This window comes from Juglans microcarpa x Juglans regia, chromosome 4D (genome assembly GCF_004785595.1).
Source record: "Juglans microcarpa x Juglans regia isolate MS1-56 chromosome 4D, Jm3101_v1.0, whole genome shotgun sequence".
Lineage (NCBI taxonomy): Eukaryota > Viridiplantae > Streptophyta > Magnoliopsida > Fagales > Juglandaceae > Juglans > Juglans microcarpa x Juglans regia.
The window spans coordinates 31,388,922-31,406,633 of NC_054600.1; the positions used below are offsets into that span (position 1 = coordinate 31,388,922).

The window sequence follows — 17,712 nt, forward strand, 5'->3', positions numbered from 1 at the left end:
TATTTTTATTTATTTAATTGTAAATTTTTTTAAATATTTAAAGATGTTTAAACATGATTTAGCTTGGTTGGAAAAATAAATTTATCTCAACTCATCTCAATTTATTATTATAATTTTTTTAAATTTTAACACAAAAGATAATAAATAATTCAATTTTTTTAAATTTTAAAATAATAATAATATTAAAAATAATATTCTAACAATATTTTATCATCTCAATTTAATTCAATTCAACATCTAAACGCAATCTAAAATGTTTAACACTGTTTAAATGTTTAACAATTTAACCCTGTTTAAAAATGTTAAATTAAAGGTGTTTAAAAAAATAATAAATAAATAAAAGAAAAGAAAAAATTAGGTAACGGAGAAAGTCTTTTTCATCCATGACTTAATTCCCTCCCTCTTGTTCCTTCCAATTTGTTACTTCCTAGAAATTTTAATTTTTGGGCAAATTGCTTCAGTTTCATCTTAAATTTAGTACTTGTTAGTCCCAAATCCTCCCTTTCCGATCCGTGATTGTGTTTCTTCTGTAATCTGTATCGCAGTTTACTAAAGATGATGCCCCCCAAAGCTGTGATCACGATCGGCTTTGACCGAATTAGCTGAAGCTCGCATCTTTCAGAATCCGACATAGATAATTAAACTACGAGATAGTGATGATCAGTTGCTGTGACTCTTGCAAGCAAGTAAGATAGTTTTTTGTGCATGATGATATTAGTTTTTTTTTTTTTTTTTTTTTTTTTTTACACTTCAATCGTTAGCTTTTCGGCAATGATAAAATTAATTAGCCATTTCGTTAGAGATTTGTATAAATTTTTGTTTGGAAGAAAAATTACAGAATTTGTGCAGGAACATGAGTTTCAGATTAATGTGAGGATCCTTATGCAATTTATGTTTTATGACTAAACTATCTGCTATATATATATGTGTGTGAAAAAATATTTACAACTATGAATTGTATAACCGTCGCGTAATCACTTTGAAAAAAGTAAATAAAATATGGAATCTAAATAAAAAAAATTAATTTGTTAATAGTAAATCTCATTCTTTTTCAAAACGATTACACGAAAATTACTATATATATATATATATGAGATTTTAGATCTATATAATATATATTCAAATTCCAACATCAAATATCTCTATCCTACACACATATAGTCACTGCCACTGGGTATGAATTAAAATAGAAAAATACTCTATCATATTATATAAAATAATCTTATAAATTGATATAATTTGATATGATTATAGAAAATATTCTAATCAAATTTAATTATTTTTATTATAAAATAAATATAACGAATTACAAACCACTTCAATTTATGATCTAACAGTACTACCCGGCCATCAGCATCTGTAAAGTGTCTATGAGCGTGACAAATATTCTTGGCCCACTTCCCAACGAGTTCCGGATTGATCGTATGGTCTAACGTAATAAGAAAGCCTTTCATTTCATTGATTTCCCAAGTTTTTGAGATTAATGGTATATAACAGTTTCAACGGTACATGAGTAACGTGCTTAGTCCTAAAACTTGTACAACAACAGGCCGTGGTTGATTTGAATCGTGTTGTGATTAAAACAGGAGACCATAATTCATTTTCGAAATTACGGATTGAGAGGAATAGCGAATGATCATACATAACCTGCAGCATAGCTTTCATAAAGCAAATACAAATACTTAATAATTGGCACGCCAGCAACAAACAGAACTGGAGATAGAAGTAGCTCGCTCTCCAGTTATTTCAGACTTGGTAGAAAATTGGATACACAACATGCACATAACTGAATGTAGAAGAAGACCCAAAATAAAAACAGATCAATGCAAAGCAAAGAGAGATTTAGAGAAGACTAGATTTCTCTGATTACCATCAATTACTTGTAGAAGAATGAACCCCTTACCAAATTTCTCAGCAATAAAGGGTGGGCTTGCGCACCAGAACAACTGAGTTGATCACATCATTAGTTGGATGAAAGATAGATAGGACCTCAAAGCCGACCAAGTCATTCTCCTCAACAACGGGATACAAGAATGCTCGAGCCCCTTTTGCACTCCTCACCAGCAAAATGCCTCCTTGCTTCATGTACTTCCTCACGTGTCCAAGAATCTTCACTTTCTCTTCACTGCTCATCCCCACAAGGGCTGCCAAAAATATGCAATCATAATCCCCAAGCTCCTCTCTGACATGCATTATGTTGCATGTCACGAATTTCATCCTCTTTTCAAGCTCAACATCCGAAGCAACAATCCTGCTAGCAACCTCATTTGCCTTCCCATCGATATCAAAGTTGTCAAAGTGAGCAGATTTCATGTGATGGGTAGCCATTATGATGGAGGTGAGAGGCATTGGACCAGACCCCATGAAGGCGACATTTTTGGGTTGCACGACCCCGTTTTCATTGAGGATTTCATGTTCCATGTTGGCTAATTTGACGTAGTTTTCATAGTAGGGGAAGAGATTGAGATTGTTTAGCGGTTGAGGAACTTTGGATAGGAATATTGAGAACTCAAGCTCTAGATAGCCTTCAGCACGGCCACTTAGATCAATCAGACTTTTGCGCATGATTTGAACATCTTGGGGTAAAGCCATAATGTCTATGGATGATGGGAGAGTACAAAGTTTGACAAGATGAGTGAAAAGGCTATTGACTTGCTTCGAAGGCCTAAGCGATCCGAGCTTGGATATGGTTTCATGGAGTTGCATAATGCGAGCTATAAGAAGCTCAGTGGAAATTTGGCTTTCGAAGCTAAAGTTTTGGGGGGAAGCCATTGGTGAATGTATTGTAGCCGATCGAGATTGAGGTAAGAAATAAGATTATATATGTTCTGCTCTGGCCATCTTGTGGTAAAGGGTCCCAAGTATTTATAGAGGCAAAGTGGCATATTTATTTATTTCATTAATTTGTCATATGTTAGTATTGGCCGGAGGATGATGTTGAAGCCCTCTAGATCTCTAGTACCGGTCAGCAATGAGTGGTGCTCCATGCATGCCAGGGGCAGGGGGTCTAAATTAGTAATGGGTACGTGCAAAATATTATCTGGAGAGTTAATTTCCTTCTAATTTTGGGAGTATGCTTCTAATTTGATGAAGATTGCATTTAATTCTGCTACAAATTTTTGGAGTTAACAATTATATTGATCAGCTTTGCAAGAGAAGTACTCTTCTGAAAAATCGATCGCCAGTAAGCATCACTGTCCTAATTAATTAGTTTATTTACTAATAATTTGGAGATGCGTAAATGGATAATGGAGCTAATTAAATAAGATTTGTTTGAAAATGCTGGATTTGATTCGTTTCATACGCGAGTTGTCTTTGCGTTATTGTCAAAGGGGATATAGAATGAAGTAAGCAGATCCAATAAGAGGTTCGTGTTCACACTCTAATACACGATCGATGAATTTGGACTCAAGACTCATCCAGGCATGGGAAATGCCTGCATAGCATCATGACCCAAAACACGACAAACATGTCCGGTCATAATGGTACAGCACCCAAAATTTTAAACTATCGTACCACATACAAATTTAGAACAACATTAATGTTCCATTTCATCAGTTTTACCTCATACACAATTTGATTCGATCGGGTCCAACTTCTCCACATACAAACCCTGATTTTTTCTTCTTATATATATATATATATATTAAGACTAACAAGCCTTTGATTGATCTCTCTATATAGATCTTCTTTAACATGTTATTCAAACTGAATGGTCCAATGCAGAGAGATAAATAAGTTATGACACCCAATCCTTTGGAGAGTTATCAAATATAGGACTAGATGTGAGTAAGTCTACATACTAATGTCGCAAAATTAAATTGACAAATTGATGTGATTAGATCTGATATATTAAATTTATTTTACGCTCAACTTGATGCACCATAATGAGTCATATCAGTTTATAGATTTTATTTTCTAAGTTTTTTTTTTGTGAACCAAACATTTATAAAGGAGAATTGTTTAGCTTTCAATATCAATATTACTCATCACTGTTAGGGTTACAATAGGTCTGATCTGGTCTGGTTCGGTCATGTCCGAGGTCACAAACTGAAAATTTCGGTCCATCCTTTCTTGGGACCAAACCGGACTGTTAGCTATTGACCCGATCGGTCCAATCGATCCAATTTGGTCCATATGAGCTAAAAATATTTTTTTTCCTCTTTTCTTTTTTTGGTAGATAAATTAATACACAAAATTAATTAAATTAGTAAAATCAAAATTAAGTAAGCTCTTTAATGTGACTAACTCGTTAAAAAAATAATTAATTATATTTATATTTATGATGTTAATAGTTTCTAAATTAGTACTTTAGTAGAATATATATCTACATATAATAACATATAATATCGTATGATATATTAGTTAATTGATAGCATATATTATTTTATATTTTATATAGTCAATGGCGATATATTAGAAAAAATTATATAATTAACTTATACAACTATTATATAAATAACAGATTATATATATAAAAAAATTATAAATTTTATATATAAGTGATTCGGTTGGTTTCAACTCGGTCAGGTCCAAAAAAATCACACCCTAAGATGAGACTAAAAACTGAATTTTAGAGACACCGTGAACCGAGATTGAGTAAGGGTGAATTCGATCCGGTCCGAAAAGGTTTCACCCCTGATTCACTGTAGTGTGTTCTGCAAAAGAAGGTGAGAAGAAAGGGTTCCAACAGCATGGATTCCCCACCGCATCAGAGATCGGTTGGGTCGAGGCTGCAAATAGTTATACAGTGAGCATCGGACTTTGCATACGGCCCAGTGGACAACGTATTTTGGGACAACCTTAAACAAGACCTTGTCCACTAGCCCAATGCCAAACCTCAGACGCTTTTTGTTCATAAATTGAATTGAATTGGTCGATATAGATAGGTACGATACGTACCATGGAGAGATCGATGAACCTGATTTTATTGGCATTCCTCGCTGTTTATTTTAAGAGTTTTGTCTTGTACAAATAAATTTACGTACCAATCTGTATATTAATATTATTGTCTTTATATTATAAATTTAAATTAATATTATTTTTAATAAAATCTACTTTCTGACCAATCATATTGAATAGGTGCATGTATTAGTACGCAGAATCGCTTACAATTAAATTTTTTTTTTATTTTAAATATATATTCTCCCAAAAAAGAAAATTTGAAGTTATTCTGTCCCATACTATATAGGTATGAATTAATTAATCTAATTTCCATTTTTTTAACTCTCCATATATAGATATATACTTCGATAGGTGGAAGTTGTTTTCACAATTATTTTCTTGACAACGTGAATTCAGTAAGGGACGAAAAATAAGGAAATTAAACAGATCAACTTTTTAATAAATATAGGAAAATGATACACATGCAATAATTTTCACAATTTTTTATACAATTTTATTTTAAATGACGAATATTTTTTTAAAATAATTTATAAAAGTAATACCGTTTTATAGAAACATCCTCAATTTAAAATATGGTTATAAAAAAACTTATAAAAAAATCTGATATATATATATATATACGAAGTTAGTAATTTGTAGGTATGGATGAAGACTTTGATGATTTGCAGTGATGAGTATACACATACATGAAAATTATTGCTAAAAATTTGAAAGAACGTTCCGATCACGTTGGCCATTACGTGTGAAATCACCTAATCTTTTTTCCCCCATTGAATTGGCTTAAGTTATCTCAACTTCGACTTAAGACATCAAATCAAGAGAAAGGCATGGTGTATATGTTGAGGGTGTGAGTTATTAAGTGGCCACGTTATCGAATTAGGATAATGACTTGACAAAAATGGACAAAAAAACAATTGACTTAACAAAACAGTAGATTCTCATAATCTTCGCAGATTTAAACCCACTACAAAGTGATCTAGATCCAAGAGTAGGCATGCATATCATGCTCTTTTGTTTCTTTTCTTTTCTTTTCTGCTTTTCTTTTCTCTCCTTTATTTATTTAATTTTAATTTGAGTGGTGGGAGTAATATATATATATATATATATAATATTATATACGGATGATTCCCGCCTATAAATTTTATGCATTTAGCATCCAATTAGATACTTAGAACATCTTATAATTATCTGTAAATAGTAATAAAATGGTTTGAATTAATATGTTTCATTGGATTTTGAGAAAGAAGTGATAAAAAGTTGAATAAAAATATTATAAAGTTAAAAAAAAGTTTGAATATAATCTTATAATATTATTTTTATTTTAAAATTTGAAAAAGTTGTATTATTTTTTTTTTCTTTGAAAATTTGATAAAGTTGTAATGATTAAAAAATTATTGGATGAAAAAGTTAAAAATTTTAAATTGAAAAGTGTTTTGTATTTGAGTAACGTTTGAGAATTAACTATTTAAGAGTATTTGAGAATATTTGAAAACACAACCAAACGGATCCTTAATTTCATTAAAAAAAAGAATAGTAAGAATTTGACTATTTCTATAGATTATACAATAACCTTTACAATAAGTGATATTAATTTACAATCCAAACAAGTTAATTATTCTTAAAAAACTAACCAAAAATAGAAATGCTTGACACGTGCAGAAAGCTAGTTGTACGTACGTATTTACCAAAAAAACTCTATTAATTAACAACTTGTTACGATTTATTTAGAAGTCACTAAAAATTATTAATGGAAAATAAGTTATTTTCAGTCATTTGGTTTAGTAAAATTCCTTATGTAAATCAAAGAAAACTTGTTTGCTGACATATATTGTTATACGTTTATATTCACATTAAAATAACTAAGTAAAGAAAATAAAAAAAGCAATTATTGTCCCCGGCGGCCATAATACAGTACCCATCGCCAGCCTCCGGTCTCCGAAGAACTTGGAGTGGTGGTGGAGATCCGGTATCCAGCTCAATTAACCTGCTGGTGGCTGAGACGCGGCCAGTCCTGGCCTCCATGATTAGAGATCAGAATATTAATTATTAGTGCATGTGGCTCCGAAAAAAGAGTAGTTCCGGGTGCCGTCATCAGTCTTTGTTTTTGCCTATATATAGTCATGATCAGTTCCCGGTGCCGTCATCAGAATATTAGTGCGTCATGAAAAGAGATCAATGCGACCATTGAGTGCACACCAAAACTGTCGAGTTGAAGTACAGCGCCATAGCATGTTGTGTAAGATGAATTCTCAAAATCAATTCAGGAAATGAAAAGGGTTCTTTTTTTTTTTTTTTTACTCATTTCGTACCTATTCAATTAAGAATTACAGCTTCACTCTTCTTCTTTTTTTAAACTTATATTATTATTTATTCTGCTAGCTAGGTCGTTTCCAAATTAAGCACATGAAAGAGTACTAAGTGAACGACAGTAGAACCGTACTGTAGCAAAGAAATTAACTCTGTTCACCCAACAATATGACAGTAACTATATATTTCGAAGATATGTATCAAATTAAAGGATAAGAAAGAAAGGATTTGACGTCGGATCTATCGGGAGACTGGAGAGGCAGGATCATATTCCAATATTGTAAACGACGATCTATCTTGATGATATAAGAGGGTCACGGGCGACAGCATTTATAACAAGCTAACAAATTGAAATCAGAACATTACTGCAAATGGCGGATCTCTCAATCCTAAAACGTAGAGCCACACGGAAAACTAAGTCCAAGTTAAACATATATATTTAAAGCCTTCTGGAGAAAATATATGCTTGCAATTGCGATTAATTATCCAGCATAATGTTAGTGAATCCACTGGAGAAAATATATTACTCGAATATCGTACATACGTACTGGTATATATGCGGACTCTGAAATGAATAGGTAGACCATTTGCTTTTTATGAATATATAAAAAGTACGTATAACAGCATGTGTGATAAAGAAGGGTCATTAGACAAGAATCGAGGATATTTTTGCTGGAGTATTAATGCCTAAATGAATCTACAAAGATCCATCAATCAATCATTAAATCATTTCTCTGTTTCAGCTAGCCTGGCCTGCCTTTTAAGGTTCTTGTGGAACAAAACAAAATGTTTTAGCATATATACTTTGCTATACTATAACATTGACTGGCCTACAACTGCATCTCCTTGTTGATGGCGCATATATATATATATATATATAGAGAGAGAGAGAGAGAGAGAGAGAGAGATCTTTGAGAAAAAAGAGGGCAAGTTTATCTGACACTAGAAATTCAGCATCTCCTATTGTGATAGGGATCTTTTCAGCGCAGCAGCATTATTAATGCATGCATCCCTTCAGGTATAGTACTATCCTGATTATAAATCAGAATGCATCATAGTGTATCATACAAAGAGGGAAATCAAATCTCAAAATGTGAGTGCAGTTTAAATTCATAGCCTTAAAGACAAATCCAGCTGGTTTAACTCTTCTTGGACGTTTTCAGGCATGTAGCCCTTACTCCTCCAAGAGCCCGCCCCTTCTCTTGAATCATAGTGATCCATATCTCCGATCCCCACATTACATGTATCTGCAGCAAACCTACTAGCATTTCCATGATGGTCAAACCCGACTAGAGGTGCCTGAATGTGGCGAAGGTGACTTGAACCACTATAATTGGATCCTCCTGATGATGACCGATGGTTTGGTCCTCCATGAGCTCGGACGCCGCCTGAACTTAGCTCCCTGCTTTTCTTGGCCAATGTTCGTTCTAGCTTGTGAGCATTTTGGTGACCGCCAAGCGCTTGAGAACTATAAAACTTCCTTTGACAGTAGTTGCAAGAGAATATCCGAGGTTCGGCCTGACTACCCTGTGATGAGGACAAAGAAGGAGACGGCTCTAGGAAAAGATCTAGATTGGGCTGATTGTTGGCCAGGCGGAGATGAAGAGAAGTATTGGGTTGAAAAGCCATGAGAGAGAGAGAGAGAGAGAGAGAGAGAGAGAGAGAGAAGTTTGTATATAAGGTAGCTAGGTTCGAAAAAGAAAGAGTGGAGATTAGAGTAGATATAGGGGGAGGGGGTTTGTGTTGCAGTAAATTGGCTTCAAAGGTTCACTGTTCCTGCACCAACAACAAATAGTATTAAGGGTGGAAGGATGTTGGGCCGCCCTCGAGTGAGCGAGTGATCAGAGAGATCGAGACAGAGAGCTGCAAAGATCAGTGGGGAATCGAAGGGTTGTCTGCTCCATTAATGGCAGCAACAGAATCGCTTGTCGGTCCATGAAATACTACCATGGTATATGCTACATATATACAAGGGGGAAGAAATGTTTTCCATTGAAACTATAAAATATAGAGCTGTTCAGATAAACAAATTATAAATGCAGAGTTATTAAATGTTTTGATTTTTATTCGTGCTAATTTGTCTCTAGTATTTCCTGGACAATTATAAACTAGCCCAGCTACTAATCATACGTCTAATCAGACACAATTTTGATTCTTACAAGCAAAACAAAAAGACCTAGTTTTGACCATGCAGCTTTATTCGCTACCCATAATCAACAAGCTGGAGTTCGAGATCATGCTGTAATGTTATCAAATTTCTAGTATTGGTAATAGATGGTGAACAAGATAAACCATCTTGACTTGACAAAACCTGCAACAAGATAAGACACCATTTACTTACGCATTTGGCACAAATCATCCCGTAATCATGCACTGAACCACCCATGATCTTATATATATTATTAAGATCTCCAGATTTATAAAGCCGAATTAATCCGTGGTGCAGATCAGTCATACAGTAGTACTACACCATACATGCATCATGATCATGATCGAAGATAAACGTCTCAGTGGTCAGACTGACCAAAGACGTACTGTACCCAACCCAATCTCATAGACTTTGTACAAACTATCATGTTGTTCCAACTCAAGTGTTTAGAAAATAAAAGTTCAAATATTGGCTTATATATATTAAAAAAAAAAAACACAGAGAGAGAGAAAGAGAGAGATGGAGCAAGAAATTTGGCAAAGTGAAGGAGAGATCATTGCTGCATCATCCTTATATCTGCACTCATCACTCTGGCACAAGTTACGGAGGCTCCTCAATTCTGCCAAAGCAGTTATACTTTTTTATTATATTATACAATATATATATATATATATAAATGAGAAATGATTTACATAACTATCAAATAGAGAAGTCTCGTGTAAATTCTTACAAAAATAAAAGAGTCATTTAGAATACAAACACGTTGAAAATAAAGTAAGGATAAATCTACAATTCCTTTTACAACTCTATACAAACATGTTTTAAAATGAGGATATTTACATAAAGTGGTATTATTTTTTAAATTATTTGATAAAAATATTTCTCTTTTAAAACTAGGTGTATAACATATTGTAAAAGTAGAAATGATATTTGTAATCATAGAGTATAGAAACACCGCACATTCATTTTGAAAAAAATGAATGACAATGAAACTCACATGAAAAATAATATTTTAATAATAAACTTTATTCTTTTTCAAAATAGATGCACGATACTTACATAATACTTAATTGTACGTAACATTACTCTCTTTGTTTAAATAATAAAAAATGATTATATATTATAATAAGAATTTTCTTTTAGATTATTCAACTGAAATGATGTTCGGATTGAGAGTAAAAAGGCTTTTAACTTCTTTTAAAAAAAAAAACAATTGCCAAATAATATCACATCATTGTCCATAATGCCGTAGTAGGACCCATGCACGTACATTCCTATGCAATGTCTCAAGCCGTTTATCTACATCACAGTAACCCCATACGAAAGTTCTTGGAATATTGATTAACTGATCAGCCGAAGCACATGGCCACCGGATATACAACTGTAGATTAGAAGACAGACTAAATCATGTGCCCCCAAACAAGCACTACCATGTTTATTCGTGTTGAAACATGATTATGGGATCATAATCTTGCAGGTCGGCTATTGTTGCGCTGAGCCCTGTCTGCCATTCACAAACACAACACAGCCCACAGGAAACTTCTCCTCATGACTGTCGCCCAGCTTCTAATTTATCAGTCAACTGATCAATGCCAATTATCTGCTTTGAGTACTCATAAATATTCCGATCGATCGAGTTGGCCTGGATACATAGATTCCTTGCTGAAAAACCTATAGCTAGCGCATATGATTAGCTAATGGATCTTAATCATCTCCGTAGTTCGTACATACGTTCTCCGCAATCCCATGTGGACATTGGGATCATGCAATCATGAATAAACCATGATCAGTACATTAGAAAGTAGTAAACAATTAAGACACATGCAAGTCGACTAACCTTCAAACTTCAACATTCTTTCTGAAGAACAAGTTTAAAAAAGTTCATGATCTACATCACGCCGATATAGCACATGATACATTTGTATGTTAAGTTATTATTTGAGAAAATTAATTTAAAGCGAGTGTCATTTCATTCATGTATAGAAGCATTTTTGTAAAAATCATCTAATATTTTTTATATATTTAAATCGACACAAGATTATAACTTAGAAGTGCGTACGTGTTGTTAAGAATATAAAATAAATATTAATTAAATTTATATCTTTTCATTTAAATTTTTGAAATGAAATTATGATAAAAAGCGAGACCATGGTGCTCTAATTTGCGACTTGTTTACAGAACTAGCAACAATAAGTACTTGGTCTCAAGTGCAGTCCAGAAATTAAGCTTGAGGCACTTCACCATGTCGGTAAAAAGCTGCAATATTGGTCAAAACTTATTAAACCACCTGCAGGGCGCTGCAGATTATTTTAGTTTTTAAACTAATTTCTTGGGCTCCTCCTTCAAATGCGGCTTTAGTCAATTCCATTGGTTACGGTTCAAACAAAACTGGGAGAATAATTAACTTGGAAGATAATATACGCATGCAAAATGTCGTTTACAAATATTATTACTAGATTTGTATCCCAAATTGATCTTTTCTCAAGTGAACTTGGCGTGAGAAACATTGCAAGAGGTCATTAGTTAGAGGGAATACACTAAACAATATTTGACATCACTACAGACAATGCCATCTACTATAAGAACAACACCATCGCACTTACGTACGGTACTATATATTGGACCAAGTACTGATCCATATATACTGTAATATGAAGCATTAGGAAAGTCGCAATCCAAAGACTTGAGCTAAGGGAGAAAATGAGAGAGAGAGAGAGAGAGAGAGAGAGGCTCAAATGGGAATTAAAGTGCACATATCGTTTAGGTGGGCCTGTAGATGAGATGGGGGCACCTGCTGTTTGCGTTATCCTAAGAAGCTGATAGTGGACATGCATGCTTGCGATTTTGTCGTGTTTCATAGAAATAAAATGAGACGTCGGAGGACTACAGTTTATGGGACATGTGATCATATGGCTCTCGTTCCAGCTGCCAACTAACGGAAAATGACTTTCTACTATGCTTTGGTCATCAACTGGGGTTCCACAGCTATATATGCAAGCTCGATGGATATACCATCTCTCTCTCTCTCTCTCTCTCTCTCAAAGTGCTATTACAGTACCCAGTTCTTCTTATGTTTTAAGGTTGAAGTGACATACATGAGCTAGCTCTAATGGATATAACCTCATCCACCCTTAAAGTCGTTGAATGACCATGCGTGGCCGGCCTTCACTAGCTAATTTTGAAACTGATCAGCTTTTGTTCTTTTCTTTCTTTCTTCTCTCTTCTTTTCTCCCCCTCTCCCTTTTGGAACTACTCCACTACATATTAAGATAGAGACTACAACAACGTCCATGATTTCCCATATATAATCATTTGTTGCAAACTTTTTATCATAAAAATAGTTGAGATGAACACAGTGTGCACCTCAAAATATTTAGGGAATATTTAGAAATAATTTCCATCATTTTCCGTCTCATCTTATCATGATTTCATCTCATTCTATCTCATTTCTTTTCTAAACATCGTTGAAACACAAAAACTTTCAAATTAATTATTATAACTTTTTCAAATTAATAATTATAACTTTTTCAAACGTTTAAGCAAAAAATAAAAAACAATTCAACTTTTTCAAATCTAAAAAAAAAATTATATTCTAACAATATTATAGTTACTTTATAATATTTTTTATTTAACTTTTTCTTTCTCATTTCTCAAAACTTGGGCACAAGACAAAACACAAAATTTTAATCTCATTTCATCTCATCATTACAATTTTTTCAAATCTCTAGATAAAATATAATAAACAATTTAACTTTTTCAAATCTCAATTCAACTTTTTAAAATCTCAAAACAATAATAATATTAAAACATAATATTTTAAACTTTCAAACAAAATACAAAATTTTCATCTCACCCCCAAACCTGTCAAACTCAAACAATCTTACTATTATTCACAAACCATCTTACCACTATTCACAAATCATCTTATTACTATTCACAAAATTTTCATCTCATCTCACTCTCTAAGCATCCCTAATGTTATTGCATGTGAAATTCAATATCAAATACCACAATCAGTTCTTTTTCAAATTCAAATAATCTTACTACTATTGACAAAATTTTCATCTTATCTCATTCCCTAAGCATCCCTAATATTATTGCATGTGAAATTCAATATCAAATACCATGATTAGTTTTTTTTTTGGTCTCTCTCTCTTTTCATTGCAAAAAGTTTGAAACAGATGATCAATGTAGAAATCTGATCCGATCCAACCCACTTTTTGAGTGCACGCTGTTGCAAATTATTAGATTTTCAAAATAGGTTCATAAATATACCGAATGGAGGGCAAATGAAAGTTATTTATATCCAGATTATTTAAAAACAAAAAATGCTGCTTCAAGAAGCATGTATATTGGTTCTTCTATAGCCATGCATGCAAGATCAGCAGGATTTTGGACCTTTGGTACTGATCACATGATCTGGAAGTTAATTTAATATCTGATGAGTGATAAGAAACTCTTTATGCTTGAAGGGATCAATCATTTAATATTGTAGTCATCCAACGACGTTGCACTGTCCGTCACGACGTCACGTTATACGATGATTAGCGTCCCTCGCTTCACAGACTAATATCCCATGCATCCATGTTTTATTGGGAATATTTTGCATCTTTATTATTCACTTCTATATTTCATATTTATAACTTTTTAATAGGATGTGAGAGTATTTTTCATAAGATGTGATGTATAGGATAGTAAATAGTAACTGATAAGAATAATTTTTTATATTTTATTCATTTTAATTTCGATCCATCTGCTAGTTGTAGTACTAATTAAGGTACTTAATTTGTTGGTGAACATGATTGATCCAATTTGATGGTTTATATGTCCACACATATATATGTATACATACATATATACATCATGAGTGCTACAATCACAAATGAATTATATAAAAGTAATCTCACAAACTAACATGATTTCATTATGTGATTCATCGGATCTAATTTACAATTAAAGTAATTTTACAATCTTAAATTAGATTAAACCACATTAATTTCTTGGATTACTCACTATAATAAAACTAATTATTTGCTGCCAGTTATTTTTTTACAAAAATGACAACTTACAACTAAAATAATTCTATTCTCATCATAAATAGTCATTTTTATTACAAATAAATCGTTATAAATGTTTATTTTTTTATAATAATTTTTGTATAATCCATTCGTAATGAAAATATTTCTATACACACAGTCTATAGTTGTATATTTTTAAAAAGACTTAGCTTTATAATTTGCATGATCAACAAGTAAGTATTGAATTTGCATAATTACGTTGTAAGAGGATTCACAATGGCTTATATAAAATAATTTTTTCTTTAAAATATAAAAAAAAAAAAAGTTGTTGATCAAAAGATCCTTCCAATGGATTTTAAATTTTTATCTTTATTTTAATTTTTTTACAATAATTTTTTAAATACAGAAAATATTATTTACAATTCTAAAATATTTTTTATTATTTTATCTTTCCCGTGAAATCCAGAAAGCAACAGTAATCCTCTAGAAAGCCAGTAAGCTTTTGCAAAGCCTTCAGGGCCCACCAGTGCAACTAGTGGCATCCCTGCTAGTGCATACAATCCACTGTTAGAACATTCCATAATTATTTTGAAGTGCCCCCATTATTCCATAATGGTGGTTTGATATTTAAATTTAGATTAATTTGAAACATGACATAATTATATAGAATTATATATGAAGAGATCATATTATAAATATCAAAAAATATAAAGATATTGTAAATTTATTGATAGTTAAAAGAAATATTTAAAATGAATAAAAAAATATGAAATAAAAAAAAGATAAATTAATGTATAATTTATTATAAAAATCAGTATATAAAATAAAAAAAATTAACAATAAATTTTGAAAGATATGATAAAATAATCATTTAGAATGCTCTAATTAACCAGGAATGACGATGTTCATCGATCGGTACGACGTTATCATAACCACCTAGCTAGCTAGGGAATTGAGAAACGAAAGGTTAGACGTTTACCTCTCTAGCTCAGCTCTCTCTGTCATTGATCATTATCAATCTAATCAGACCTAGTAGTACCCTCCTAGTCCCATCATTACAGTGCTTATTCACTACATTAAGTGCCTTAATTAATCACGGCTCTCTCTTTCATGGTGTGGTTACATTAGCATCTTTTTGTCGCATCAAGTCCACAAAATATGAAACAGACCTATCCAACCTCTCCAAGCCGGAATTAAGAACATGTTTTGACTATGAATAATGTCAAGGGGAAGTTATTATAATAATGTATATTTTGTATTTATTGTATGATTGTTTCTGATTAATTATTTTTAACACTTATTTTAAGAGATATATAATTTAGATAATGTCATATTATATATGTAAAATAAATATTCTTAATAATAATTTCTATCTATATTTATTCTTTAACTATATCATAAATTAAATTTATTTTGTTATTTTATATTTCATGTTTTTCTCATTTATACTGTATGATTCAATATTAATTAGAAATGAAATTTTAGATATTAAAAATATTGTCAATATATTTATCAGTATATAAATGTGAGCTTGCATAAATAAAGTGAAATGCAATAAATTCCAAATAAATATTTCTATCTTCAACTTAAAAATTATCGCCAAGCAAGCATAGATCAATCTGTGGCTTTTCAAAAATAAAATTTTACACTACACATGGTCTTCACTCGATTAACATATGATTTGTCATTTTTATTTTTTTATTTTAATGCTTAAATATATGTTTGTTTAAATTGAAAGACAAATGACAAATGACATATTATTAAGATAGTGATATGTAGTGTAAGACTTTCTTTATAGCATAGAAAGAAAGAAGATACTAGTTGTGTTTGGGAACTAAACTATTTTCAGATTACTTCACTATTATTTATAAATAATTCGATATACTATTTGCATCTAAATAGAACCTAAAAGAGTAGAAAATTTAGGTAATATTAAATTAAAAAATATATATTATCTGTTGCATTTAATTATTAACTTTAATTTATAGGGTCAAAGTTTATAATTTTTTTTATAGAGTAGGAACTAAAAGAAGTTTTCAAAAACCATTTATATTATATATATATATATATATATAATTTTTAATGAAGAAAATGTGTTTATTTTAAAAAAAAATTATGCACTTCGATGATTTAATTATATGCTTTCCGCGGACGCGCCTTTGCTACAAGGTGCACCCAAAATTCTAAAAGATCTCTCCAGCTATCTCCTTGTTGGGTGTGACGGAATTAGAATCTCTTTGAAGTACTCGGGAGGGCCGGACATAAGCAAAATATTGAACTTGCATCTGGCAGCTCGATCAAGACCTGTAAAGTACTCAATTGAGTTCTTCTATACTACAGCCTCCTTTTTATGCACACACTCCCACTGACATGCAGGTGCCAGCTGATTTATTTTTTTGTTAAAAATATGAATAATATTAGAGAAAAATTATTATAGCAGTACATATTTTACACTCACTACATAATTATTTCTAGTTAATTATTTCCAATACTCGCTCGAAGATATGTGTGATCTAAATGATGCCACATCATATGTACAAAATGAATATTTCCAATAGTAAATTTTATTTATATTTATTCTAAAAATATATAAAATGTGAAATAATCAAAAGTAGATCTCACTCCCTATCTTAAATTGTGACCTTCACAAAATCCAAAATCGCCGTCCCCAAATCCCAACCTCCTCCAAATGTGATTTTCATTTTTTAAACTATTTCTTCAACTCCATTTCTATTTTCTCTTATCTATCTCACTCAATCTCATTGTTGGCAACCACCATCTCACTCAACTACACTATAGGCATCCACTGCCACATACGACCTAACTAGCAACTAACTCCTCCACAACTTAGCAAACTTTATTCTTGATCTCAACACGAAATTCATTCAAGATGATTTTACCTAGAGAACTTGTCGAAAGAACATTAGTCTCATGAGTCTCTCTCAAATTTTGAGTTATTAATTGACCAAAAATTGAAATAGTCATGCTACTCAAATGAGATTTGGGTTGAAGTGAGAGAAAAATAACGTTGCAAAAATGGAGCTTGAAACGTGCAAGGGTAGAGAGTTTTTAACTAGGACCAGAGGTTGAAAGTTTGCAAACAGAGGAAAGAACAAGGAGAACACAGTTGGAATGGAGGTGGAGGATAACACCATTAAAAAACAGACGGTAGAACCAAAGGAAGGGTGGAGAGAACATATTTGGCAAAAAAGAAGGGGAAAGTGAACGTACAGCGTAGGGAGAAAAGTCTCCAAGCCTATTTTTTTATTTTTTATTTTTAAATGGTTGAATAGACTCGGTTGGCCACGTATTGAACCGGTGTGTGGTGTGGGA

General features: G+C 32.0%; 2 protein-coding genes across 2 annotated transcripts; both read right to left on the bottom strand.

Moving 5' to 3' along the window:
• Nucleotides 1–1,907: 1,907 nt before the first annotated feature.
• On the bottom strand, nt 1,908–2,810 carry LOC121261017 (nicotianamine synthase-like). The gene has a single exon (XM_041163150.1). The coding sequence runs from the start codon at nt 2,770–2,772 to the stop codon at nt 1,912–1,914; it is 861 nt and encodes a 286-aa protein (XP_041019084.1). The 5' UTR covers nt 2,773–2,810; the 3' UTR covers nt 1,908–1,911.
• A 5,312-nt stretch (nt 2,811–8,122) lies between these two features.
• On the bottom strand, nt 8,123–9,251 carry LOC121261018 (zinc finger protein 7). Its single transcript, XM_041163151.1, has one exon. The coding sequence runs from the start codon at nt 8,839–8,841 to the stop codon at nt 8,323–8,325; it is 519 nt and encodes a 172-aa protein (XP_041019085.1). The 5' UTR covers nt 8,842–9,251; the 3' UTR covers nt 8,123–8,322.
• Between the last annotated feature and the right edge of the window lie 8,461 nt (nt 9,252–17,712).

Coding starts and splice junctions, on each gene's coding strand:
- LOC121261017 (XM_041163150.1), bottom strand. CDS start 2,772: ATGGCTTCCCCCCAAAACTTTAGCTTCGAAAGCCAAATTTCCACTGAG.
- LOC121261018 (XM_041163151.1), bottom strand. CDS start 8,841: ATGGCTTTTCAACCCAATACTTCTCTTCATCTCCGCCTGGCCAACAAT.